The sequence below is a fragment of the Eucalyptus grandis genome, chromosome 11, assembly GCF_016545825.1.
Source record: "Eucalyptus grandis isolate ANBG69807.140 chromosome 11, ASM1654582v1, whole genome shotgun sequence".
In the NCBI taxonomy this organism is placed as follows: domain Eukaryota; kingdom Viridiplantae; phylum Streptophyta; class Magnoliopsida; order Myrtales; family Myrtaceae; genus Eucalyptus; species Eucalyptus grandis.
In genome coordinates this window covers 20,864,105-20,890,014 of record NC_052622.1, presented here as the reverse complement: position 1 = coordinate 20,890,014, position 25,910 = coordinate 20,864,105, and the positions used below count along the sequence as shown (strand labels likewise).

At 39.0% G+C, this 25,910-nt stretch overlaps 2 protein-coding genes and 2 long non-coding RNA genes across 4 annotated transcripts; 2 read left to right on the top strand and 2 right to left on the bottom strand.

Annotated features, from left to right (window-relative positions):
• Window positions 1–2,875: 2,875 nt before the first annotated feature.
• On the bottom strand, window positions 2,876–4,792 carry LOC104427434 (UPF0481 protein At3g47200). The gene is made up of 2 exons (XM_010040530.2): window positions 4,680–4,792; window positions 2,876–4,578 (listed from the first exon to the last, which is right to left on the bottom strand). Exon 2 carries the CDS (start codon window positions 4,019–4,021, stop codon window positions 3,065–3,067), a length of 957 nt encoding a protein of 318 aa, XP_010038832.2. The 5' UTR covers window positions 4,022–4,578; window positions 4,680–4,792; the 3' UTR covers window positions 2,876–3,064.
• A 9,702-nt stretch (window positions 4,793–14,494) lies between these two features.
• On the top strand, window positions 14,495–14,989 carry LOC120289530. The gene is made up of 3 exons (XR_005547564.1): window positions 14,495–14,596; window positions 14,743–14,766; window positions 14,890–14,989. It is a non-coding gene; the product is annotated as an uncharacterized LOC120289530 (long non-coding RNA).
• A 933-nt stretch (window positions 14,990–15,922) lies between these two features.
• LOC120289382 lies at window positions 15,923–16,848 on the top strand. Its single transcript, XR_005547341.1, has 3 exons — window positions 15,923–16,289; window positions 16,374–16,431; window positions 16,610–16,848. It is a non-coding gene; the product is annotated as an uncharacterized LOC120289382 (long non-coding RNA).
• A 5,932-nt stretch (window positions 16,849–22,780) lies between these two features.
• On the bottom strand, window positions 22,781–23,296 carry LOC120289816 (vegetative cell wall protein gp1-like). The gene has a single exon (XM_039305168.1). It carries the CDS (start codon window positions 23,294–23,296, stop codon window positions 22,781–22,783), a length of 516 nt encoding a protein of 171 aa, XP_039161102.1.
• Window positions 23,297–25,910: the final 2,614 nt, after the last annotated feature.

The window sequence follows — 25,910 nt, the reverse complement described above, 5'->3', positions numbered from 1 at the left end:
CACAAGAGGACATTTTAGTGTTAAAAGTTAGGAAAGTGATACTTAAATGTCACTTTTTTTCTAAAAATGGAATACTTGAGTGCCACCTCTAGCAAACCCCACTAAAAATCTTACGTGGCAATTTTTTTTATTAATTTTGCTCACCTACATAGCTTGCTAGAGGGATGACTCAGCAATGAAACACAAAACGCCAATGTTTTGGCACGATTTTGAATATTAATATAAAAATTAATTAAATTTAATTTTAAAAATTTAATTAAGAGAGAGAGAGAGAGAGAGAGAGAGAGAGAGAGAGAGAGGAAGGAAAAGATGAACAGTTGCAGGTAGCTAAGGGCTCAATCCTCTCCGTTGCCACCTCCCCATCATCGCTAGGAAGGGTTGGCGATGATGGTGGGGGAGGGTGGCTAGAGTTGTCGGACCCTTGCCAATGGCCAACAACGGTGAGGAGGCGGCGACCAAGGCTCTCTCTCTCTCTCTCTCTCTCTCTCTGTTTCTTTTTTAAATAAATTTAGTTTTAAATTTAATTTAATAATTTTTATATTAATGATTTATCCACGTGAGAAGTAAAACGACGTCATTTTGCACTTGCCTCGCTGAAAATCGTCACGTCAACATTTTGGTTAGATTTTCTCGCCGTTGGCATTTAAGGGCATGTTTGTTTATTTTTGTTTCTATTCCTCGGAAAAAAAAAATTATATTATTTTGTTTCGGGGAAAAAAAAAGAACATAAATGCGTTTGGTAACACTTTTGTTCCGGGAACAAAAAATCTATATTTTTGTTCCCGAGAACAGATTTGGAATAGAAACAAGAAGTAGAAAAAGTTATTTCTTGTTCCCATGAATAATTTCAAGAAACACTTTTTTTTCTTCTCTTTTTTCTTCTTCTTTCTTCTTCTTCTTTTTTTTTCTTCTTTCTTCCTTTTGGCCAGTCACCGGCCTTGGCCATGACCGATGGCCGATGAGAGCTGGTGATCGGCCTAAAGGAAGAAAGAAGAAAAAAAAAAAAAAAAAGGAAAAATATAATAAAAATATTGAAAAATGTTGATAAATTAAAAGAAACAACAAAATTATACAAGTTTACCAAATGCATCTCTATTCTTGGAGTAGAAATTTTTTGCAGTTACCAAGTGCGTTCTTATACTTAGAAATTATTCTCAGGAACAAAAAAAACTATTTTTGTTAAAAAATTGTTCACCAGAACATAAACGTTATAAAATGTGCCATAAGTGATTCATTTTGCTCCGATTTTGACATTTAAATATCATTTTTTTAATTTTTTGCACTTAAGTATTCATCTATGTCAAGTTTTGGCACTCCATATGTTAGGCATTTGAAAATTTTGATGACAAATGGACCAGTAAATGGCTATGTCACATCCAATCCACCGATTGCTAAACTTCCTAGAATAAAGTTCACGTAATGCACGTGGATTCCATTCATTGTTCTTAAATAGAATATAAAATTTTTAGAGCCAAAAATGTTACCAAAGTATGGTACCAAATATATATTTTTGTAAAGAAATATATAAATAGCTATCATGGTTTTACCCAAGGGTAGTTTATCACCATGGCAAGTGGGACCATACGCTTGAGCCTTAGATCATGTGGACGCACTATTTGTTGGGTTCACTCCCATGTAGAGGAAATCCAACAAATTATAAACCTAAAGGCTTGAGCCCATATGATAAATCATATGGAGAGAGTGAATGTTTGTTGAGACATGATAATAAGAGAGAAAATAGAGCAGAAAATCTGGGTGGAGGGCAATATCTGATTTTTATCAAACTGACATTAGAGGTCGATTCGTGGTTCAATTGAGTTTAAATTTGGTTAGTGTGTTTGTGACATATTCTTTTCGAATTTGATTAGTTTGATTTTCATCGAAGTTCCCCATATCTTGTGGTGTGTTTTTTGGTAGGATTTATCATTGATCTCTTGTGAAATTCATTTGTATTTCCAATAATGACATTTTTGATGTCTTTGCTCCTATGCACCTCTAATATTTATTAGAGAAGAACTTTGTTCATCAGTTTCGTTGATAGTGAAGATTTTGGGTGGACTCTAGTCTCTTAGTTTTTTTTGTTTCCTCACATTGAGGTTTTTCACAAAAAAAAAAAAAAAATTCACTTGGTGTTTGCGTGCTTGATATTTATATTGCTCTATTGTCTTGTTTCCTATTAGGTTTACACAAGGGAATATTGTTTTGTTTTGCTGCGTAAATCCAATATTGTTCAGATTTTTATTGTTCTCCCAGCATGTGCGGGTCAAGCGAGCCAGGCAAGGTGGCGCCCCTGTCCAAAATCGCCCCTTCGACCGTGGTCAGACCTCGCAGCAGATCTGTGACGATGGCCGTGGCCTCGTTTGTTTCTTTTTGCTTCTCTCCGCAGTCTCTACGTGGGTGTTGGGGGAATGTTGGCAGTTGCGGTGGGCCCCCATAGACGTTCATCGGACCATTGGCTGGGAGCCCAGCCACCATCTCCCGCCTCTGTCCCTTCCCATAAGCACACCTACTCCCGTTTCTTGTTTCTGATTTTCTTTTTCTTTTTCCACTCTATTTAGTTATCTCAAATATACAATGAGTCGAAGGAGCATTGTATATAAAGAAATAAATAAAGTGAACCAAAAAAGTATAGTCTAAGGATTTACATGGCTAAAATTTGCAAAATTTGATCACTATCGGTGTCTTCATCACCTTTTTTGAAGGTAATAAGTTCTCAACCACGTTCAGGTATAGAAAGCTAACGAGTAGTTTTCCCACGTTTATACCAATACATTGTAGTAATTACTCTATCTATACTGTTCAGTCCAAAGACTCCACGCTTACTTTGCTTGGCAATGCAAGGAAAGTTAATGAGTTGCAACTCATTCTAGTCTTATGAACTCAAAAATTAGAGGCGGTATATCATTCATTGGAAGACAATTCAGTCTCACCCCCAATCATATAGTTCCAAATGAATATAACGGACTGACATTGCTAATGATATTGAAACAACTAAGGGAGTCAGAAACATGCACTAATGACCTATAACAATTAGCAGCAGAAGTAGATCATGCATCAAACGTGGCTAAGGAGTAGGTCGGTAATAAGCAAGCACAGCATATAAAGACTGAACTGTTGACAAATCCAAAACTATGAAAGCTACTATAGCTGTAAGGAGATACCACCGCGTTTTGAAGAAGGTGTTCTTGAAGCTGGCCCAATGTACTCGCCAGTCCTTCTCGCAATACCTGTTTACATCCTGGAACACATGGCGTAAATAGGTCTTGCGGATGTTGAACACGATATCTTTCCCGATGTTGTTGAAGAATTGGGCAATTTTCTTATCTGTCCCAAAGAATCTCTCGATGATCTTGCGGTTGCACAGGAACTCGGCATCTGCTGGTGTGTTAAGGAGGCAAGCCATGAAAGTGGCATAATCCGTGACGTGCTTGGAGGATCCACAGTGGCACTGCTCAAATGCAATGAAGTTGAGGAACAGACTACTCAAAAAGTCATCAAATTTTAGTACCGGAATTTCCAGGGCACCATTACTGAATTTGATGTCCATGAAGCTTTCACAATGGGTGGGCTTGAACTGAATGCCTGCCTGGCGTAGCTTATTCGCGGGCTGGATCAGTTGAAGGAAATCATTTGTCTTTCTTTCCTTCGCCTTTCTCTTTGTTTCTTGAGATTCTGGGATGTATGTACAACGGAGGAAATCAAGCAAATGTTCTCCTTCCCGATTGAAGTACTTCTTCAAGATATCATCTTTTCTTTGAACTATCTGATTGAAGAAACTCAAGGCAAGTTCGGATAGAGAAGGATGTTCCTCATTCCAGGACCCCAGAGTTAGATCAAATAGACATTTAAGAACGGACCATGGAATCTGGTTCTCGAGTTTGGCGAGATCCTGCATAAGGAAAGGCAACCTCCATTGTTCAGTCAGTAAGGGGTCATGCTTCAGATGGGTGTGGCCTGGGGATTTACGGTAGTAGTACTTGCAGAACAGCTCAATGATGAAACAACCATCGAGAACCATCATCCCTATGAGCTCATCGCTGTCGAAATCTAACTCCTCAGAGTAACACCTTCTTATCTCCTCCTCCTTTGGTTTTAAAGCCTCGGCGAAGTGCTCTAGCTTGTCTGTCGTTTGGTCTGTTCGATGGAGCAGATCGGTGGAGAATCGTCGCTTGTGCTCTTGAGTCTTTTGAAAGTGTCGCTCTCCATGGTGGTAAGGGCCGATCGGGACAATTTTAGGCTGGTAAGCCTTCTGGATTGATCTCGGACAGACTTTGAGGCGCTCTAAAGATGCAAAAACCTATCCCCTCTGCTGAATCTCCGCCCCTAACATCCGTCGTTTTGACATTGACCACACAATGGAAGAACCACTGCTGCCGATGGTTTTGCTGCGGCGAGAATCTGACTCTCTGGACATTGGCGTTCTTCTTTTTTATTGGCTCTGTTTAATTCGCTGAAGATTTTTGTGTCATTGGCACCCAGCAGATGCTTTGATTTTTTGTAGTACTCTTCGTAGCTGTAAGGTATGGAGAGAGGTGATGCTGGAAATTACCAGGAAATTGGCGGCGCTCTTCGTTGTAGCTGCAAGGCATGAAGAGATGTGATGCTAGAAATTACCAGGAAATTGGCGGCACTCTTCGTTGTAGCTGCAAGGCATGAAGAGAGGTGATGCTGGAAACTACCTGGAAATTGGCACCATTCTTTGTTGTTTCTGCCAAATGACTTGCTGTCTTGACTTGACTCTGTTAATAATTGATGGCGGGAGGTCGTGTTGCTTTTAGTTTTAATGAGAAAAAGGGAGGTGAAAAAAGCAAAAAGAGCGGGCAGTGAAGATGACCGGATATATAAGTATTGGCTAGGTGAGTGCCACTTGAGTTTATTTATGGGAAAAAGCTACCAAAAACTCTCAACTTTGCTTGTAGTGACACATTTCTCCCGAACTTTGTTTTGCGACATAAAAAACATCGAAGTTTGCTAACTGTAACACATTTATCCCATTAAGGGTATTTTCGTCTTATTCTTTCTATTTTTCTTATTCTTTTTTATTTTTTATTTTTCTTCTTCTCTCTTCCCTCCGCCGGCCATGGCGGAGCCGGCGTCCGGCGAGAGCTGCCCTTGCCGGCGTCGGTGAGGGTCGCCCTCGCCTGGGCTAGCTAGGGCCGCCCTCGCCGGGGCGTCAGCGAGGAGGCCCACCCTCGCCGCGTCGGGCGAGGTGCCCTCGCCGAGATCTATCTGGGAGGCCCTCGCCCGACGCCAACGAGGGCCGGACGTCGGCGGGCAGTCCTCGCCGGGACGCCGGCTTCCCTCCGCCATGGCCAGTGGAGAAAAGAAAGAAGAATAAGGAAAAAAAAAAAAAAAGTTTTTAAAAGTAAAAAGACCAAAATGCCCCTATGATTTAGGGTAAATGTGTCACACAAATGAAAGTTCAAGGTTTTTATGTCACAAATAAAAGTTTGGGGTAAATGTGTCGAGTTAGCAAACTTTGGGATTTTTCACGTCACAAAACAAAGTTCGGGATAAATGTGTCACTCTAGGCAAAGTTTGGAGTTTTTGGTGGCTTTTTCCCTTTATTTATTGAATTAAATGAACTTTGCAGAAGGAGCGTTGGCTTATTTGATAAATCTTCTTTAAGGTAAAGAGTCTTTTTTTTTCCTTTGGATCCACCATGGTTGTGTTGCACTTTCAATCCATGAAAAGTTGAGAAGATAGTAATCTACTTGCAATGCAAGTCACTCAATTAATTTAGGTTAGGAAATTCCGACATAGAGGTCTAGTCAACTCCGACCATTCTACGTGGCACACCGGCAATCTAACATGTACAACTCCACTCAATATGACCTCATTTTGAATTTTTTTGTTGAATTTTTTAGATTTTTTTTCCTTTCCTTTCCTTTCCTTCTCTCTTCGTTCTTTTTTGTTTTACTGCCTCTCGTACTGTTCATCCGTCATTATCGCCTTTTCCACCGCGGCCACCAAGCCCTACATATTCCCACCGCTCGACTTCTACCCCAGCCACGCCCAACAATGAGTTGCCCCCAGATCTAAGCGGTAATGTGGAGGGAGCGAGGGATGCCGTGAATGTCGGGCATTCTTTTAACATTAGAAAGCCAAGGCTCGTCTCTCCTCCCTTTTCTCTCTCTCTCTCTCTCTCTCTCTCTCTTTACAGTAATGAGGCCCACACGCCGGTCACGGGAAAAATTTTGATGGTCCACTTGCTCGAGAATTTGCCAATTCTCTTCCAATTTTTTCTTTTCTAATTTTTTTTCTTACACGTCATTATGTTTCTTTTTCGTTCTTTTTTTTTTTTTGGAGGGGGTTTCCATTGTGCTTCAAATTTTCTTAAGCTTTTTTTTTTTTTTACTCACCCGCTCGAAGACCATGAGGAGAAATAGGGAGTAAGAATAGTATATGTGTCAATACTTTCATATGGTGCCCGGTTCTTTTGCACACTCTTAAATGATGCCGCATTGCTCAATTGCTTGAATTTTTCTGGATTTTTGGGAGTTCTTTTTATGCCCCTCTCGGCGGGAGAAATGGCAAGAGTTTCAAAACTCAAACTGAGCTCCCCAGCCCTTAAAAGAAGAACAACTATGGACCTTCATCTAGTGCGCCTCAAACTCAAAACACCTTTTGCGCTTTGGTTTATCAGCACAAAGTGATGCTAACAGAGGACTGTATAGTCTGATGTCAAAGAGCAATGGAAAGATTAAATTACTAGAATTCTTCTTATCCTTCAGGTGAAAGGCATGGTGTACATCCAAACTACAGTAAGAGCCCCAAAACTGATGAAGAGCATCTTTTAGTTAACACAACAAAGTTCCTTCACCATGTAAGCATATATCATCAGAATCACAGAAACCAACAGTGATTAGATTAATTTAAAAAACTCGAAGTGCAGTCGCCAAAGTGCATCTGATATTGAGATAGATAAGCCTAGAAACTCAATACAACAAACATATACTGACAACAATAGTTGAACGTTGGAACAAAAGCAAGGACAACCACAATTGAAATGAGTTACATCAATGGCAATTGAATAATATATACTTGCAACTGAAGAGTGTGAAGGATGAAGTTCCGCACAATATCATACTATCCCTTCAAGAGAAAGCTATACCAGAAGGAATGAAATCATGAATCAGGACCTGATCATAGTTCAAAACGCTAGAACTGGTTTGATCATTTGCAGCAATCATTCTTATAGGACTTCCATAGTATTAAATAACTGAGTTGCGCAATAGATCCCATGCTTCATCCTCAATGGTGTGACATCCCGATTTTCCAATTCTGGTTTCAATTAAATAAGTCGGGTATTTCATCTTCGCATCTATATCTTTCTTCTCTGAGTTGGCCACTTGCGAGATAACTAGTCTATCATGTGAAGCCGTTAAGGAATCTAAACGCAATAGACTTGAGAATTCGATCAGGAACCGATTGCTCGACCGTACTAATATGCAATGGCCATTACGGCACAGATCGATTAGAGACCGGAGATAGGTCGATTCAACAGAACCATGTAATTCAGTGTGGGTGATTCTACCTAATTGCACAATTCTTGTTGATCGGCACTAGACCGATTTCCCTATTGTTTTGGTACCCTGTGTTCGTATTTAAAACCTCGAGATTTCTACGATAATCGAGAGTCGCCAATATGTCGAAGATGCACTTTGTGGCTTGAAAATAATCAACCACAAGTTAATTGCCAGAAAATTCCTAAAAGCTACCCGGTAGATTATGACACACTAAAGTCGCGCGATTGAATTTAACCGTGAAATTGAACCCGATTACGAAATTGGAAGTTCTGTCAAGTCACAATTCATTTTAGGAATGTCGACTCATCTCCGAAGATTATTCTACAAACCGAGATTTTTGGCGGAAAAGCAAAGTAATGCCGTTTTTGTTCGAGATTGTCAAAGGGCCGTTTTTAATCGAATCTTCGAGATGCAAGTTGGATCATTTGACGAGGAAATGTCATGAGAAGGCCGAGGATACATGGGTTGATTTAATTGAGCTTCAATTGGATGGAATTGAGTGAGAATTGATTGAATTTGATGTACAAATATATGAAATTCGTATACCATGGGGGAGAGCTATTTTGCACCTATTGGCAAGGTTGTGGAGGAAGATTGAGGAGAGAGAGTGGATGATGTCATGTGATGTCATGGTGGGGGCAAAACAAATGAGATTTAGACAAATGTTGAGTTCTAGTGAGCAACCAAGGAGGCCCCCCTCTTCAGCAGACCATCTTCTTCCTTCATTCATGGCTTTCTCCATGGTTAAGGCTTAGGAAAAGCTCAAGAGAACCAAAGGAAACCGAGCTCACCAGCCCCTCCATCGTCGTACGCCCGGAAGGCCATCGTGGGCCGTTTTCCTCCCTTGTTTTTCCCTCGTTCCGGTTACGCTCCAGCCGACCTTTCGCCAAAGATCTAAGTAAAAGTTAACTTCCGGCTGAATCAGCGAACGAGCCACCCATCACCGCGAAGACGACATCCAGACCGTTTCGGAGCACCTCGCCGCTCACCAGAACAATTCTCCAGCCGTCCCGTAAGGCCGCCCGAAGCCGCCGCTCGCCGGACCGTATGGACTCGCCTGGTTTCGCCTGTTTCGCCCATTTCGCGGTTTTCAGCCATTTTTTCCCCATTTCTACCCTACCTCCACCCATGCCAACCACCAGCAAGATCCTCTTGACCCCGAGAGCCGCTGGTTGCCAACCACCCGCTCGCCGGAGCTCCAATCGGCCCATTTTCGCCGTTGAGTTCTTGGGTTTCTTCTTTGCGGTTATTCGGCCAAATCGAAGTAGAAGACAACAATAAGTTCCAGACTTCGAGGCCCATTTTCAATGTCTTCTGGCCTCCGTTGGTGTCGCCGCCTTGGGGTTTATCGACCGCCTTGGTGTCGAGGTCGCCATGAACTCACCGGCGTGCAAACCGGTGAGTTTATTCTCTAATCATTGCTTAGTGAGTTAACGACGCTTAAGGGGTGTTTAGATTAGTCTAATTAGGTTTAGGTGATTAGATTAGATTATTTCAATGTAAATTAGATTAGTTGTATGATTAGCTTAATGGATGTTTAATTAGGGCTAATTGTATGATTAAATTAGTGTAATCTTGTTTAAGCCCTAATTAATTATTTCGAATTTATAAATATTATTTTATTAAATTATATTATTATAATATAATATTTAATTATTTAATTTTCGGAATTAAATTTAATTATTTAATAATTTTGAAAATTTTGCCGGGATGGCAGTCATTAGAATTTTGCGGCCGATCGTAGTAGTGCGGTTAGTTTGTGTTAATTGTATGTGTAATTGAGGAATTGAGTGGAAATGATGATTGTGGTTAATAATTCCAATAATGTGGAATTAAGTGAAATTGGAGAAGTTTTGGTATTTAACTTGAAAATACCGGTGTCGCCTATTGGCATCGTGGTGGTTGGTAAGATCAATTTGAATCTATTGATTGACTTGATTGAGGATTGGTTTGGGTTATTGTTGAATTGATAGCTTTGGCGAGCAATTGTTTATATATGTATTAGCTTGGTCGAGCAAATATTATATAAATATACGCTACAACTTCAGTGAGCTATCTATACGCTACAGCTTCAGTGAGCTATCTTTACGCTATAGCTTCAGCGAGCTACCGTCTATATATTACAGCTTTTGAGAGCATTTGTCGTATTAATGACTGGTTTGATAGATGGTATGGAAACATAGATAATATGATTGAATTGAATCATTGTGAATGATCGGAATTGGTTGAATTATGAAATGTACTGATGTGCAAGAAGGAACTGAGGCGAGGTAAGTCCTTTATCCTATTTGTGTGGCTAGAGCGCCCTGAGGCGTATTTTCTTCCTAATTGAGTTTTAGAGGGTATGACTCGTTGAGACGTAGTCTCATTCCGATTGTGGGATAATATTTCAGGTACCTAGATGACGGTTGTGGAGGATCGGAAGTCCTGGAGTTTGGAAGGTGGAGGCTAAAAAATTGGCAAACGTGTCTGACAAGTTGGTCATAGGATAGTTCCCTTTTTGTTAAGCCGGTCTATTTTGTAGTCAATCTATTATTGTATATAAACCTATGTGTTTATAAGAAAGCTTGTTTGGTTGTGATTGATTGCCTGCTTTTCTATCCCAAGTTAGATGTTGTCAGGGGATTTGTTTCGCATCCGCATGTGCAATAAAAATGAATAGGTCGACGACATGTCCTGAGAAGTCGCATTTGTATCGACCAGAGTGGGATGTTCGCGCGCTTGGAGGATCGGGGCGTGACAAATGGGCTCAACCTTAGCCCTGTGAATGGTACTGCTGGCTATGGGTGCACCATTTGACATTGCATCTGTTTTATCCTCTTTCAATTGCTTGACATCATCAAAATTCAGAACATGTGACCAATTTACCATAGTATTTAAGGGGTTTAAATCATCAGCACTATCTACAAACCAACTCCCGGCCGTTGTCCCAACAACACTTTTGGCATCTGCAACTTGAAAACTTCAACCAATCGATACTCCTATCCTTATATGAACTCCCTCCAAATCCTTGCACCCCACAGGTTTCAGAAGTACAAATCTGTACCCTTACATAGACAGGGATTTTTGTTTTCTTCGATGCACTTCTTTTGGTACTGATGAGACGAGAGTTAACTGGATATGCCAAGCCCAATGCATTAGAACGTCAGAACAAAGATTACGTGGAGCAACACCAGCGAAAACTTGGATAACTCCTTCAGCAGTGCCCATGGCCACAATACTTGATGAGAAGAACAAATCCTGTCTATACAAGTACACAATATTGATGACAACCAGCAAAACTCCGACAAGTCTAACAGAAGGAAGTTGAGCTGAAGAAAAGATGGAATTGAAGCAGTCATTACTACTACTTCACAACTTGAAGATCAAGAGAACGAGTAGAAAGAAACCAGAATGCACAGTTGAAGAGCATATTGCAGAAAATGCCAGACCGACATTAACCTGCAAAAATTGGCCAACTAACAGTCTTCAACTTGCAAGTATGAACCCGCTGAGAAGAAATTGAACATAGAATACGATCTGAATATGAAAGAGATTTCAACTCTTGAACAATCAATGAGTAATACCTCAGCTGAAATGTATTCATTCTTCGAAGTTCGAGATCACGCTTTACAAAACTTCACCATTCTTGAGAAAATGCAGAGGTGAAGAGAATTGCTGAGATGATTCCAAGAGAAACTGAGTTTTAAAGGATGAAGGTAAGTTTTCTAACTCTACTCTCATTCTCTTATCCTTTTATACTAGTGCGAGGTAGTTCAAGTACTTTACATTACAAACTTGTTACAACAAGAATAACCAATATAGAAATATGCGAGAGTCCTTCTAGCTTTAATCACGTGCGGTTCCTTTAATCCGCTTGATCAACTTCTGTTCTTCAGATTTTGATGCCATGGATTGCCGGCTCATTGATGCCATGGATCACCAGCTCATCAATTCATGCCATGGATCGCCCACTCATCAATCTTCCTCTGCTCCCAGATTCTTCAGCTAACGACTCTCCTCTGCTCTAGCTTCCTCTGTTCCAGCCTTTCTCGCCTCGTTACTTCGCTAAGTCCGATTCTTCCACTATTATTAGCTCCCTGTGTTTAATTGCTCTTTTGATATCTGTTTTATCTCTCTAACATCCCCCTCAAATTGGGAATAGGTAGAGTACAAATTCCCAATTTGGTTCTCATATAAGAATGTACACTTCGTGTCAGTGATTTGGTGAAAATATCAGCTAATTGATAAGCACTTGGAATGTATCTGACTTGTAAAGATCCTGAAGATACTTTTTCCCGAACGAAGTGGAAATCTACTTCAATATGTTTGGTTCGAGCGTGTAAAACAGGATTTAAAGTGAGAGAGATGGCTGATTTATTATCACAGTACAAATGAATAGGAGGATTAAGAGAACAACCTATATCACGCAATACAAAACTAACCCAAGTAAGATCAGCAGTGGCTGATGCAAGAGCACGGTATTCGGCTTAGAGAAGATCTCGCTCCTTTTGTAGGTTGTTTCTTTGCTGCCCAGGATATAAGGTTAGATCCAAGATATATACAAAAACCGTTGTTGATCTTCGGTTTCGTACACCCCGCCCAATCGGCATCGAGAAACCATAGAGATTCATGGTACCGTGAGAATGAAGGAATAAGCCAAGCTTGATAGTTCCCTTGATATATCGCAAGACTCTTTTTAACCGGTTGAAGTCAGCAATTGTAGGTTTGCTGCATTCTTTGACGAGAGAATATTAGTAGCATAAGCAATGTCCGGGTCTCAGTTAATGTAAGATATTGGACCTCCAACTAGACTTCGATATTCAGTAGGATTGGTCAAAGGTATAGTATCATTGATTAGAATAGGTGGTTTTAATGCAAGAGGAGTTGAAACTGGTTTTGAGTTAAGCATATGAGCTCGAGTAAGAAGGTCTAGAGCATACTTGGTTTGACATAAGAACGAGATAATCGAAGTTCGTGTAGCTTCAATGCCGAGGAAATAGTGCAGGGATCCTAAATCCTTCATATGAAAATGAATACTCAGAGAATTAATAAGAGCAGAAATCATGTGAGGAGAGCTTCCAGTGAGAATTATATCATCTACATACAATAATAAGAGAATGGTTGCTGTTTTAGTATGCAGAATGAATAGAGAAGGATCAGTAGAGCTGCAGAAAAATCCATATTCGAGTAGGAAACTGCTAAACCTATCAAACCAAGCTCGAGGAGCTTGTCGAAGTCCATAAAGAGATCTTCGAAAGAAGACAGACATGGTGAGGCTTTTGTGATTCTTTAAATCGGAGGCTGCTCCATATATACTGTTTCACTTAAGGTTCCATGTAAGAAGGCATTTTTGACATCTAATTGATGAATTTTCCATTGTTTCATCATAGCTACTGATAGAATTATTCGGATTGTTGCCTGTTTTACTACAGGGCTGAAGGTTTGTGAAATCAAGACCTTCTTCTTGATGGAAGCCTTTGGCTACAAGCCTTGCTTTGAGTCTATCCGAGGGCTTCCATCGGATGCAAGTTTTGCCTTGAACACCCATCTGCATCCGATAACATGCATATGATCATTTCGAGGAACTAAATCCCGGAGTTTGATTCGATATAAGGCATCCATTTCTTCTTTCATTGCTTGATACCATCCTTGGTCTACGCTAATGCTGACTTTACCGATTTTGGTTCTATAGGAACTGATATTCAACTAGACATGCATATTTGGGATTTGCTTTAATAATTCCAGATCGAAGTCTTGTTTGCATAGGATGAGTTGAAGAAGTACCTTGCACTGTTGGTTTGAGGCGATTTGTATATGCTCGTATTAGCATTTGATGTTGAGGTAGTCTCTTGACTTGTAGGTATTTGTTCCTCTATGATTGGAGATGGCAAGTGCAATTCGGTAACTCAGAGGCATTATGGAGATCATTCGCATTTCAGCATCGGATACTATCGGAAATGTGATTGGCTGGATTACCTGACCGAACTCATTGTCTGTGTGCGAAGTTGTTTGAGTTGATCTGGTATGCTGCAAATGCTCCCTTGATATATTGTCTTGTGATTGATTCGCTTAGTAGAACTGGAAATAGAAGATAGTACTCCTTTTATCCCTTTGTTTGTATAAATCGATCCTGTTGATATTCGGTATGTATAGTATGAGAGAAGGGAAAAACCTTCTCATCAAATATGACATGTCTGCTGATGTAAACTCTTCCATTTGTAGGTAAGAGACATCTCGTATCCCTTATGCTTCTCACTATATCCAAGAAAGATACATGTAAGTGATCTTGGATCAAACTTATGCTTTGTGTAGTGCCCGAGACATGGATAACATGCTGACCCAAAGACTCGAAGATACGAATAGTCGGTGTCTTGTTGTAGAGCTTATAATGGGGTGAATGCATATGTAGTTTTGTTGAGGGCAGAAGATTGATAATGTGAATTGCTGTTTTGAATGCATCTACCCAATATTTCAGTGGTATTGTAGCATGATACATCATTGCTAGACTCAAATCAATGACATGTCGATGCTTTCTTTCTGAGACACCATTTTGCTCTGGTGTGTGAGGGCAAGAAATATACTGCTTGATTCCACATTTTTGTAGATGAGTTTGAAATTTACTGCTAGTAAACTCACCTCCTCCATCACTCTGAAAGATTTTGATCTTGTGGTTAAACTGATTTTCTATAAGTCTTTGAAACATAATGAATATCTCATAGACTTCTGACTTTTGTCTCATTGGGTATAACCAACTATACCGAGAAAAATCATCCACAAAAATGACATAATAGGAGAATTTCTGAACAGATTGAATTGGTGAAGGTCCCCATACATCACAGTGTATTCTTTCTAATGGAATATTCGAGATATGTTCTGAGGAATGGAAAGATAAAGCTGAGCTTTTGGCAGTTTGACAGCTACTACATATATTCTGAGCTTTAGAACTAAAATGAATGAGTTGTTGTTTCGCCAGAGTCTCCCTTTGTTTTAAGACTAGTGTGAGCAAGTCTTTGATGCCAGATGTCCTCTCCAACCTCTGGTTGAGTTTGTGTGAAGAAGACCTCTGCAACTTTAGGTTCCACCTGGTATAGTCCCTTGACTTTCCTTCCTAGCTTCACTGTTGTATGTTTGTGATTGTCCTTCACATATACCCCATTTTTATCAAAAATAAAAGCACAGGGATAATCATCAGTGAGTTTTGACACTGATAGAAGATTCTTTTTGATTTCAGGGACTATTAAAACATCATTCAGAGGTAATTTGCTATTTTCTATGTTCAATATTCCATTACCAATGCAGGAGATTGACAAATGAGATCCATCTCCTATCATGACAGTGTCAGTACCATTATATGTACCGAAGTTTTGAATCTTACCAGGTTCTGAGGTAATGTGAGCTGTAGCCCCTGTATCTGGGTACCATTCCGAGCCATATGGTTCTTCAATATGAACTGCTGCCAATGCAGTTGGTATTTCCTCGCCAGTATGAGTTATCAAACTGTACCAACATCCGAGTCTTTGTATGGCCTGATTTCTTACAAATCTGACATTGCAGTAATCCATTACTCATAGGTTTTGTACTCTGTGTTTGTCTTCCACTATTTGAACTTTGTGGTGAATAAGACCTAACACCTTGATATCTTTGTGCAGGATTGGAATATGGTCTAAATCCTTGTCCAAAATTAGACCAATTATCCTTGTTAACTTGACCTTGCTGAGTTGAATTCAGGGTATTCACTTTAATCTGTTGATTCCTTCCTGCTTCTGTAACATTGTTTCCATACTCCCTTCGAGTGAATGACTGTCCTCTACCATAGTTAGCTTCTCCTCGAAAATTTTCTCTTTGATTTCTAGGATTAACTCTCTGCTGACTTGTTCCAATTCTTCTTTGCCCGTAATAGGCCAAGTTGGTATTATACTCATTCACGGAATATGCGTAATCGGGTTTCAAACCTTTCAAGTTGTGAAATTACCTCATCATATTCTGGCTGAGGCTTTAGACAATACATGGTTGTCCTGAAAGTTTCATATTCAGAATCTAGCCCTTCGAGTATGCCAAACATTCTTGTTATATCATCAACAGGCTTTCCAATTGCATTTAACTGATCACAGATAGTTTTGAACTCACGAAGGTATTCGCTTAGTAATCTATTTCTCTTCTTGCAAGCCTGAAGTTTTCCTCTCAACTCAAACTCCTTTGCAATAGATTTCTGTGTAAACTTATTTACAAGAGCCTGCCATACTTCAAGTGAGGTTTCTAAACCAATTATCAGGCTTAGAATATTCTCTGATACAGCACCACTAATCCGAGGATGATATGAGCTGGTCGGTTTTTATCCAATCCGGATGATCGGGATTCATTATTTCTCCTGTTATCGTCGTATCATTTGTGTTGGAGGTAATGTTTCACCATTAATAAAGCCAATCAGATCTTGGCTTTTCAGAAATCGATTGAATTGAGCTTGCCATAGCAGAAAGTTCTCTTCATTCAATTTGATAGTAACGAAATTAGCTATATTCACATGGATAGGGAAAGGATACTTCTGCACTCTAGTTGCCATTCTTATATGATCAGAAACCTTGAAGATTTGAAGAAATAACCCAGCAAACTTTGAAGATCAATTACTTAAGAAATCACCAGAATCTCTATACTATCTTGCAGCAAGAACATATCAGATCTATTACTCCCAGGCATTCAAGCTCTGATACCATGAGAAGAAATTGAACATAGAATACGATCTGAATATGAAAGAGATTTCAACTCTTGAACAATCAATGAGTAATACCTCAGCTGAAATGTATTCATTCTTCTGAAGTTCGAGATCACGCTTTACAAAACTTCACCATTCTTGAGAAAATGCAGAGGTGAAGAGAATTGCTACAGATGATTCCAAGAGAAAACTGAGTTTTAAAGGATGAAGGTAAGTTTTCTAACTCTACTCTCATTCTCTTATCCTTTTATACTAGTGCAGGTAGTTCAAGTACTTCTGTTACAAACTTGTTACAACAGAATAACCAATATAGAAATATGCGAGAGTCCTTCTAGCTTTAATCTGTGCAGTTCCTTTAATCCTGCTTGATCAACTTCTGTTCTTCCAGATTTTGATGCCATGGATTGCCAGCTCATTGATGCCATGGATCACCAGCTCATCAATTCATGCCATGGATCGCCAGCTCATCAATCTTCCTCTGCTCCAGATTCTTCAGCTAACGACTCTCCTCTGCTCTAGCTTCCTCTGTTCCAGCCTTCTCTGCCTCAGTTACTTCGCTAAGTCTGATTCTTCCACTATTATTAGCTCCTGTGTTTAATTGCTCTTTTGATATCTGTTTTATCTCTCTAACACCCGCCCCCCAGCTCAGAAGAAGCATTAACAGCGCAACCAATTTTCAGGGCAGAAAAGGATAAAGAACTATTTCACTGAATAAATTCCTTGAGACTCATGTGGCTCAATTCAGTTCATATTTCAAACCAAAAATAACATCAACCTCTCTTTCATTCTCTTGGAGCAAAAAACAGAACAAGCCCTTCCGATATTTTTTACATTAAAATCACAAATGGCCAAGAGAACAGCCTTTCACGTACTGTCAGAAAAAAAAATCTATACCTGTATTTTTTCCCGTATACGTCCCACAAGAACATTAAACAGCGCTAAAACTAGGGTGAATTCAAGCTAAACGAGCCAATCTGAATCGATCAGAAGTCACGAGGACAATTAAGGAGGGCAAAGCATGCAGAATTGAAGCCATAATCAGTTCGGGGAGAGATCAAAGAGAAGCAAAGTAGAAAATTATCATAATGGGTGGTCGCCATCAGCCAAAAAGACGACAACTTCACTCGTTCGCGTGGCTAATTCAAGAACAAAAAACAGCTGAAGCAGGAAAACTACGAGCTGGTGGGTGCAAACAAGAGCCCCCACCGGTAAAGCTTCCCAAATCTAGCTTCCCCCAAGAAGTTGTCGCGGCTGAAGTTGCCTGTGGCTACTCGGAGCTCCTTTAGGGAGTAGCTTATAGGAGGCGTTGTTTTAGGAGGCGTTGGGTCACCTTCGACGGACTCGGTAGAAGTTAATGTTCAAAGATTGAGCACAACCTTTGTTAGTAAAATTAGGAGATCTACTTAATTATAAATATCTTTCAAAATTACATATAACCCATTTGATAGTACATATCCTTAATTGATATGTTGCATTCAATAATTGCCTAATATCCTCATTATGAATATATTGAATTATATAAAAATTCCTCAAATTTATCTTTCATATTATTATTTGAAACTTAGTATAAGACCCTCCTTTCAACTGGATGATGTGATATTATTAATGATTTACATAATTAAAATGACGAGAATGTCAAAAGAAGAATTGATGGTTAGTAAAAATATTCAGGTTGTAATGACTATAGGAGATGATACAATATATCTTAGTTTTATAGATATTCAGCCAATTAGCTTTCAAGTGTCAACAAGTATTAACGGATTTTATGGTGTTGGAAAGATTGTTGGAAGGTATTATATTAGTTGATGACACTAGTGAGTTATTAGAATCTATTTAAGAATTAATACTTTTATAGAATTCGAAAGACAAAAGGAAAAAGAGTTCTTGAATGTGAGATTGCTATGTGAATTTTTAGGTATGACAAATTCTAAACAATAAATCTAGGTGGATTTGTTCAAGGATAGATGTAGAATTTGAAAACTAAGTAATAAATTCGAAATTATAAAGCGTTTAGTGAATGGACGGGAAAATTTTTTAATCTCTAAGTATAGTCATCCTTAATTAATGAAAGGAAAAATTCTAAATAAGGGCATGAAGTGTCCTCATTTTTTCAAGTAAGGGCTTAAAGTGCTCACATTTTTTCAAATAATGGCATGAGGTATTATTTTAAATAAGGACTTATAGTTACCATTTGAATATAAAAAAAAGGACCTAACCTCACGGCTAATAGGGTTTGTCATTTAAATTTTTGAATACTTTTACTTTATTCTTTTTTTTTCCCTTTTTTCCCATTTTTTGAGAATTTTTTGGAAAATGTTTTCCTTATTTTATTGCATTTGGATCAAGTTAACAAATATCATTTTCTAAGTAAATTGAATATCTTTATTTAAATTTAGGAAATGATTTTCTCTTTCAAAAATCAAAAATCATTTTTTTTATATAATAACTAAATATTAACATTTGAACTAGAGACATTGCTAGGGCATGAAATCCCAAATGCATGTCCCCGAGTCCTTAACAGCAACCCTTGGTGTTGAGACCAATGCAAGCCCTTGTCCAAAGACTGGACTTGAGACCTCAATGCTTAGGCTAGGTTCCTCAACGCTCAAGTCTCAAAGCTTGATGCCCCTTCCTAGCTCCTCAACACCTAGGCCTAGTTTACAAGGGCCAAGCCTAAGACCTTTGTGCTCATGCTCAGATCCCTAAGGCCTAAACCTTGGTCCATCAAGACCAAGCATTTAGGAAAATAAAGTATATTTTCCTTTTCAAGTGACAGTTATTTTCATATTTTGGTTAAATATTGAAAAATATTGCTCTAAAAAGTCCACAATGCGGATTATTTACAACATGTACGTTAAATGTGGATTGATCATATCGTAATTTCAATGTAAAATTTTTTTATATGAATGGAAATATAAGTAATAATTCTTATATTATTATTTTGTTTCTCTATGTTCCACTGTATCCTTTTCATTAGGTAAAGCTGAGTATCAATCCATGGCTAAAATTATTTGTGAAGTATTTTGGTGACGAGGCCTACTTCTAGATCTCGAAGTACAAGTCAAGGGATCAACTTTGCTGTTTTGTGACAATAATTTCGCACTCAAACTTACGACAAATCCCATAGTACATGAGAGAACGAAGCACATATAAAGGTCCGTTCATTTCATGGAAAATATTAAATTTTCGAAAAATATTTTTAGGAAGTCATTTTCCAAGAAAATAACTATATTTTCGATATTCGGCTAAAACCTGAAATTTGAGTGGAAAATGTTTTTTTATTGTTCGTTATTCAATTTGATGTTTTGGGAAAATTAACAAAAAAATTAATTTTGATATTTTTAATTGACCAAAATAATTTAATTTTAATTTTTAATAATTTTTTTTAAATTTTTCATTATTTTTAATTTTTTTTTTTCTTTTCCTTCCTCCTTCCTCCTCCTTCTTCCTCTGCCACCACATGCCTCGACGTGGCCGGCTGCCCGGTGGCTGACCAAGACGTAATCGCTAGATCAAGCAAGCCACGAGATGTGATTTGCTTGGATCGGCCGAGCCTCGAGCTTGCGGCTCATCAGATCTGGCGAGTTCATGCCTCACCCTCATCAGATCTGGCCTTGGGCAAGGATGGAGTTGACTTGTGGCTGATCGTCGGCTGCCACCATGGTTGGTGACCGGCCAAGGAAGAAGAAAAAGAAAAAGAATTAAAAACTCAAATAAAAAGAAAGAAAGAGAAAACATAAAAATAAATAAGGAGAGGGAAAACAAGGAAAATGAAAAATATTTCAATTTAAAGAAAAAAAAAAGAAAGAGGAGGAGGAGGAGGAAGTGAAGGCTTGTAGGGGAGATAAGAGAGATCAACTAAGAAAAATATATAAGAGAGATCAACTGAGGAAAATATTCTCCACTTTTCAAAAGTGGAAAACATTTTCCTCTTGTTCTTTACCAAAAAAAAAAAACATTTTCCTCTTGTTCAGAAAACTCTTTTCCCTCATGGAAAATGTTTTCCCCAAGCAATTCATTTTCCATAAAACAAACACCGAAAAATTCAGAAAACATTTTCCCGAAAGTTATTTTTCGAGAAATGAACAAAGCTTAAGTCGATTGTCACTTTACCCAAGAGAAAATTCAAGAAAGTATAATTGAGACAAGAGGAATCGAAACCACAAAACAACTTGCAATATATTCACCAAATCTTTATGTCAAAGGCAACATGCATATCTCTTAAGCTAGCTGACCGTTTTGAACATTTACAAGCCACCAACTTGAGGGAGAGTGTTGGAAGATATGCTAAAGATATCAAAGATTTTCCTAATCATAGTTGATACATTCGAGATTGTAATTGATTGTCTGAATCAATCTAGAATGGTATTTGATATACCTAGATTAAAAAAATATAATCTTTTTCCTTTCATTAATCATTTATTGTATTATATGATCCCCTTGTATATCGAGAATATAATTAATGAAGTGTGCAGTACACAATTTTCCTCCATGATATTTCTCTTCTTCCAGCGTCGCTTCCATTTCAATTTGTGATGGTTACATTGATTGATCGGAGGTGGTGATGCTCCAGTTGGTTCGGTGTGGTAGGATTGCCTTCCTCTTCGTTGTTGTCGTGGTCGTCTAATATCGCCATTACGGTGGCCTTGAGAATCGCCAAAACAAGGGCCTCTACCATGCACAGAGACAATAAAAGAAGTGGGACCCGTAGAGAAAGAAAAATAATAAAATCAAATAAAAGGGGGGTGTCGCGACCAGATTTTTCGGATGCACCACCTAACTAGGTTAATGGATTACTAAGTCTTTAAGCTTAGCTCGGGCTCTCCCAAGCTCATACCAATTCGCAACTTAGGTTTGAATTCTTAACATGCAAATGATTTTCAATCAGAAGTCGCCACTAATCTATTTTTTGGTGGGTCGATTAGAAACTCAAGTAAAGTAACGGGAGATTTACTTTACTCCTATGAACCAGAGATTTATGAGTTTGGGGACTTGGTTACACCAGACTATCCTAGTGCCCTTTCGGTGCCTTTTTATTTCATTTTCCAAAAAAATGTTTGGCAATTGAATTGATTTTAATTTAACTTCCTAACATGTGATGTGATCATATATGTGCGCATACCACCAATTTAACACTCAAGAAAACAATTAAATAATGCAAAACATACCTAGAAGCAACGAAAGCATCTGCATTGTTAAATTAGAATTCACATCAGCAACCATAGATATGATTTCTCATTAACACGCAATTTCAATTTTTGTTTTCACTTTATTTAATGAAAATCATGCGATGCATGCTAATAATCTAATATGACATGGCAGCATGACCTAAACTATATGACATGAAGAAATGCAATAATTAAATGCAATCTAAATGACCTAATTCTAATGACATGCAACGCGATGCAATGACATACAAAATTATTTAAACTAAGATGACATGCAGCATACAATTTAGTACGCGCGTTATATGTCATGCAACATTTATTAAATAACTTAGTCTAATGACGGGGAAGTTCTAATTAAATGAACCTAATAAAACCTAAATGACGTGCATTTGATATTTCTATTTAAAAATGCAAAAATGATCTAGCTAGATTAAAATTCTATCTAATTTAAACTAAGGATTAAGTCACATTAAATCCTGATTTAAACTAAGATATTATCTTAATCTAACATATAATTGATCTAATATGCAATGACGTACGGAGCATGCCCTAATTCTACATGACATATGCGTGATATTTTTATCTTTTATTTTTTTATTTAAAATTCAAAATTTAAAATTGCAACGTAATTAAACACGCAACTAAAATCCTAAATGAATGCATTTTTTATATTTTTCAAACTGAAATCCCTATCCTAGATATGCATGATAACAAAAAATATTTCAAAACAAACTGAATCCTAATTCAAATATTCTTTAGATTTTTTAGTGGTTTTCAAAAACAAGCAATTATCAACTAATCATTAAATCTAAATAATCAAGATATTCAATCAAATGAAGGATTAAAATAATTGAAAAAATAACATGTTATCTCACAGGTCAAATTAACGATTATCCTAACCCTAATTATCACGACAAGGATTTCAAAATAACTAAAAATCTAATCCGAATTCTTACGAATCAAATTAATAATTACATTGATTCAGCACTTAAAACACTATCAACAAACCCCAAAAGTTAATATAATTAAAAAAAATGATCCGACATCTTACGGATCAAATTAATAATTACAATAATTTTAGGGAAGACCCTGTGGATAATGCCTAGAAAATCCATGAAATAAAGATCACTCCTAAACTTAAAAGAAATAAATAAAATAAAGTAAATAGAAAAAGAAAATAAAACTACCTAATTTCCCTTTCCTTTTTTTTTTTTTTGTTTTTCTTTTCTTGCTTTCTTCACCCACGGCCGAGCGGCTTCGGTGGATCACCGGAGGTTGGGTTGTCGGCGTTCGAGCTCCGGCAAGGCGAGCCGCAAGTTGCGAGGCGAGTCGGGGCGAGACCAATGTTCTGGTGCAGCAGATCAGGCTCTGAGCAGGGGCGTAGGCGGAGGCTAAGGGGGTCCGGCAACTGCTGCGAGCAAACGGCGGCAAGAGGGAGACAGCACGGTGGCGTCGGACTCCGGTGGTGCTCTGGGCGTCGGTGGTGGGGTCGTGAGCCGGAGCGGCGGATCTCGGGTAGAGTCGTCGTGACGACAGATCGTCAGCCGAGTGGGGACTCGGATGGCGAGGTCGCGAGCAACAGGTGGATTGCTGGTCGACACGAAAGGGGCAGGTTGTGGCGATGACCGATTGGATTGCGAACTGGCGGGTTGCAGATGAGGCACTACGGAGCTCAGGGCAACGGTGTCAGGCGTCGCGGCTGCTGGTGTTGCGACAAGCGGCAGGCGCGGTGGACTTCGGCTACAGGGACGCCGAGGTGGAGGCGCGGGGGGACGCAGTAGGGGCTCGGCGAGGGAGGTCGGCACGGCGACATCGGTGAGGGCGGTGGTGCGGGCTGCGGGGAGGCGCGGATGTCCGTCGAACTTCGCGAGTCGTCGGGTGGAGCGGCGGCGTTCGATTCGATCCATCGTCACGCGCTTCCGCGTGCTCTAGGGCGGCGTTGGGCGGATCTGTAACATCCCGGGCCCCACTGTGTAATATTGTCAACTTTGGGTCATCCGCCTGGCGTGGACGAACCGCCATCCCAGCCACGGTCTTTTCCCTCACAGCTTTAAAACGCGTTACACAGGTAAGAGGGACCAAAGCCTTATAAGCTGACCAAGACCTCCCTCTCTAGGCGATGTGGGACAAGAGAAAAGGCTATTACACTCTCCACCTCTTAACAGAACAGCGTCCTCGCTATGGCCCCACGGACATCAAAACTGCATTCAAGCTGTGGTCCCACACGCAGTCGGGAGTCGGCTCTGATACCACTTGTAACATCCCGGGCCTCATTGTGTAATATTGTCCGCTTTGGGTCACCTGCCCTGGCGCGGACGCACCGCCATCCCAGCCACGGTCTTTTCGTCGCTGGTCCTCCTGGCTTGCGATCTAGGTCACTTGATCGGAGGCGGGGAGGAATAGACGCAGATCGGTGCTTAGCGAGAGGCAGACGCGGGGTCGTCGGCAGCAAACGGAAGGCGAAATCGGGTCCGGCGGATGGAGGGCAAAGCGGAGCCGGCGAGTGTGAGGGAGACGATGAACAGTAAACGTCCCCTCACCTCTGCCTTTTTACTTTTATCTTTTCCTCTCTCTCTCTCTCACCTGTCTCTCTCACATCACTTTCTCTGCACACTTCTCTCCCTTTCCTATCCCAAAGAACCGAAACCCTCTTCCTTTGTCTCTCTCTTTTCACTTGACCTTTTTTTGTTTTCTTTTTTCGATGAAGAGAAGCCCCCCTTCAATTGATCCGTACATATCCTTTTATAGGCGAAACAAAATAGGATCTTTTTCGTTAATATTTTCATCTCCCAAATATTGCTTATAACCTTTTGATCACAAAAATCCTTATCTCAAAAATATTCTCCCTCGATTTCATCATCTATTGATAAAAAAATAAGATTACAATGCGATTTTTTTAATTTCCAAAAATCATCATAATATCGCATCAAATCTTAATTTTTCACAAGATAATTAATTAAACATAACAACGGGCTTGGGTTAATTTTCTCCTTTCATGGGCCTAGCCCAGCCTGCTAATTTAAAACCCAAAACCACTAATTCGACCCATCCACCACCGGTCCAGTAAATACAAATAAAAGATAAATGTACCTACAACTAAATGCTATGCAATTAATTAATTAATTAATTAATTAATTAATTAATATATTTTTAGGGTTAAAATTAATCCTAATTTCTTAATGCAATAAATGACTAAACGGGTAGCCAAAATTTAGGTGTCAACAGGGGGACACCGCATTTGACCAAGAAACGGTTTGGATGCCAAAAATGTGAGATCCACGAGGAATAAAATGGTCAAAACATTATGAAAGGAAGTGAATTGGTGACAAAAAGAGTGGAAAAATTGCGGCCCACAAAAGAATATGTTGGTTGTAACGTTTCATGGTATGTAATCATATAAATTGGCAAGTGCAACAAAAAATCAAAATTAGGGACTATCACGCAACGGTGTGAAAATCGAACGGAATAATCCGTGAGTGCTTGGAATTTCAACAGAAAAAACCTATGCGTCGAGGCAGGAGAGAGTCTACTTCTCTAGTTGAAAGAAGCGCCAGGGCAAATGGTTGTCATAGACGAATGGCCAGACGTTACTTTGTAGAAAACTCTAGCAAGAAGCTATGGAGTTTCCTTTTCAGATATTAAAATTGGTTAGAGTCCATTTATTTGAAAGAAAATTATATTTCCAAAACATTATTTTCCGATTTTTCGGTGTTTAGATGCATGAAAACCGATCGATCTACGGTATACAAGTTTAGATTTGAGGGAACACGGCTTTCCCTCGTTTTGATTAGGGGCAAGTCGTGTTCCCCCAAATCTAAGCTTGTTGCTTACAATTCATGAATTTTTTTTTCATAAATTGATTAGCTTTTTGTCTTCTAAACACTGAAAAGTCAGAAAACTGTTTTTCTTCAATAAAAGGGTCTTTAAGTTTGACCAGGGTTGCTTCCCTGAAGCTTCTCTGAAAAGGTAGAATTTTGGGATTAAGTTCGTATAATGTGAGGGATGAGATTTTGCTCTCCCTCTCTCGTTGAGTCAATGGTCAATCATCGCAAGATAATGATATAGATATTCAATTGGAACAAAATTCAAGGGTTTTCTTTCACGTTAATGTCGTGGTTGAGATCGATAGGTTGTGATTTTCGTGCCATATCTAGAATAAGTGAAAAAGTAAGTACAGGATCAAAATGCAATTGTCCTGCAAACAAGGTCAAAAAATTTTATAAGCCGTGGAATTTTTATGTGAGGCCGTGCTCGTGTCATGCCAAATTCAAATAATTTTGCTTTATTGTATAATAATTCTTGTGTCAAATTGGGAATTGTCACCTTGATCTTAAATTTCTCTTGAAGACATAAAAAATAAGAGTTAATGCACAAAAAACCCAAATTAATACACCTATAATTAGATTCCATTAAATTTTACCACTAAATTACTGCATTAGATGACACGTAGCATAGCAATTGACGAATGTATTTGTTTAGAGTTGGTTTTTCGTGGTATTAATTCAATTTAATGGAAAATAA

Coding starts and splice junctions, on each gene's coding strand:
- LOC104427434 (XM_010040530.2), bottom strand. CDS start 4,021: ATGATGGTTCTCGATGGTTGTTTCATCATTGAGCTGTTCTGCAAGTAC.
- LOC120289816 (XM_039305168.1), bottom strand. CDS start 23,296: ATGGATCGAATCGAACGCCGCCGCTCCACCCGACGACTCGCGAAGTTC.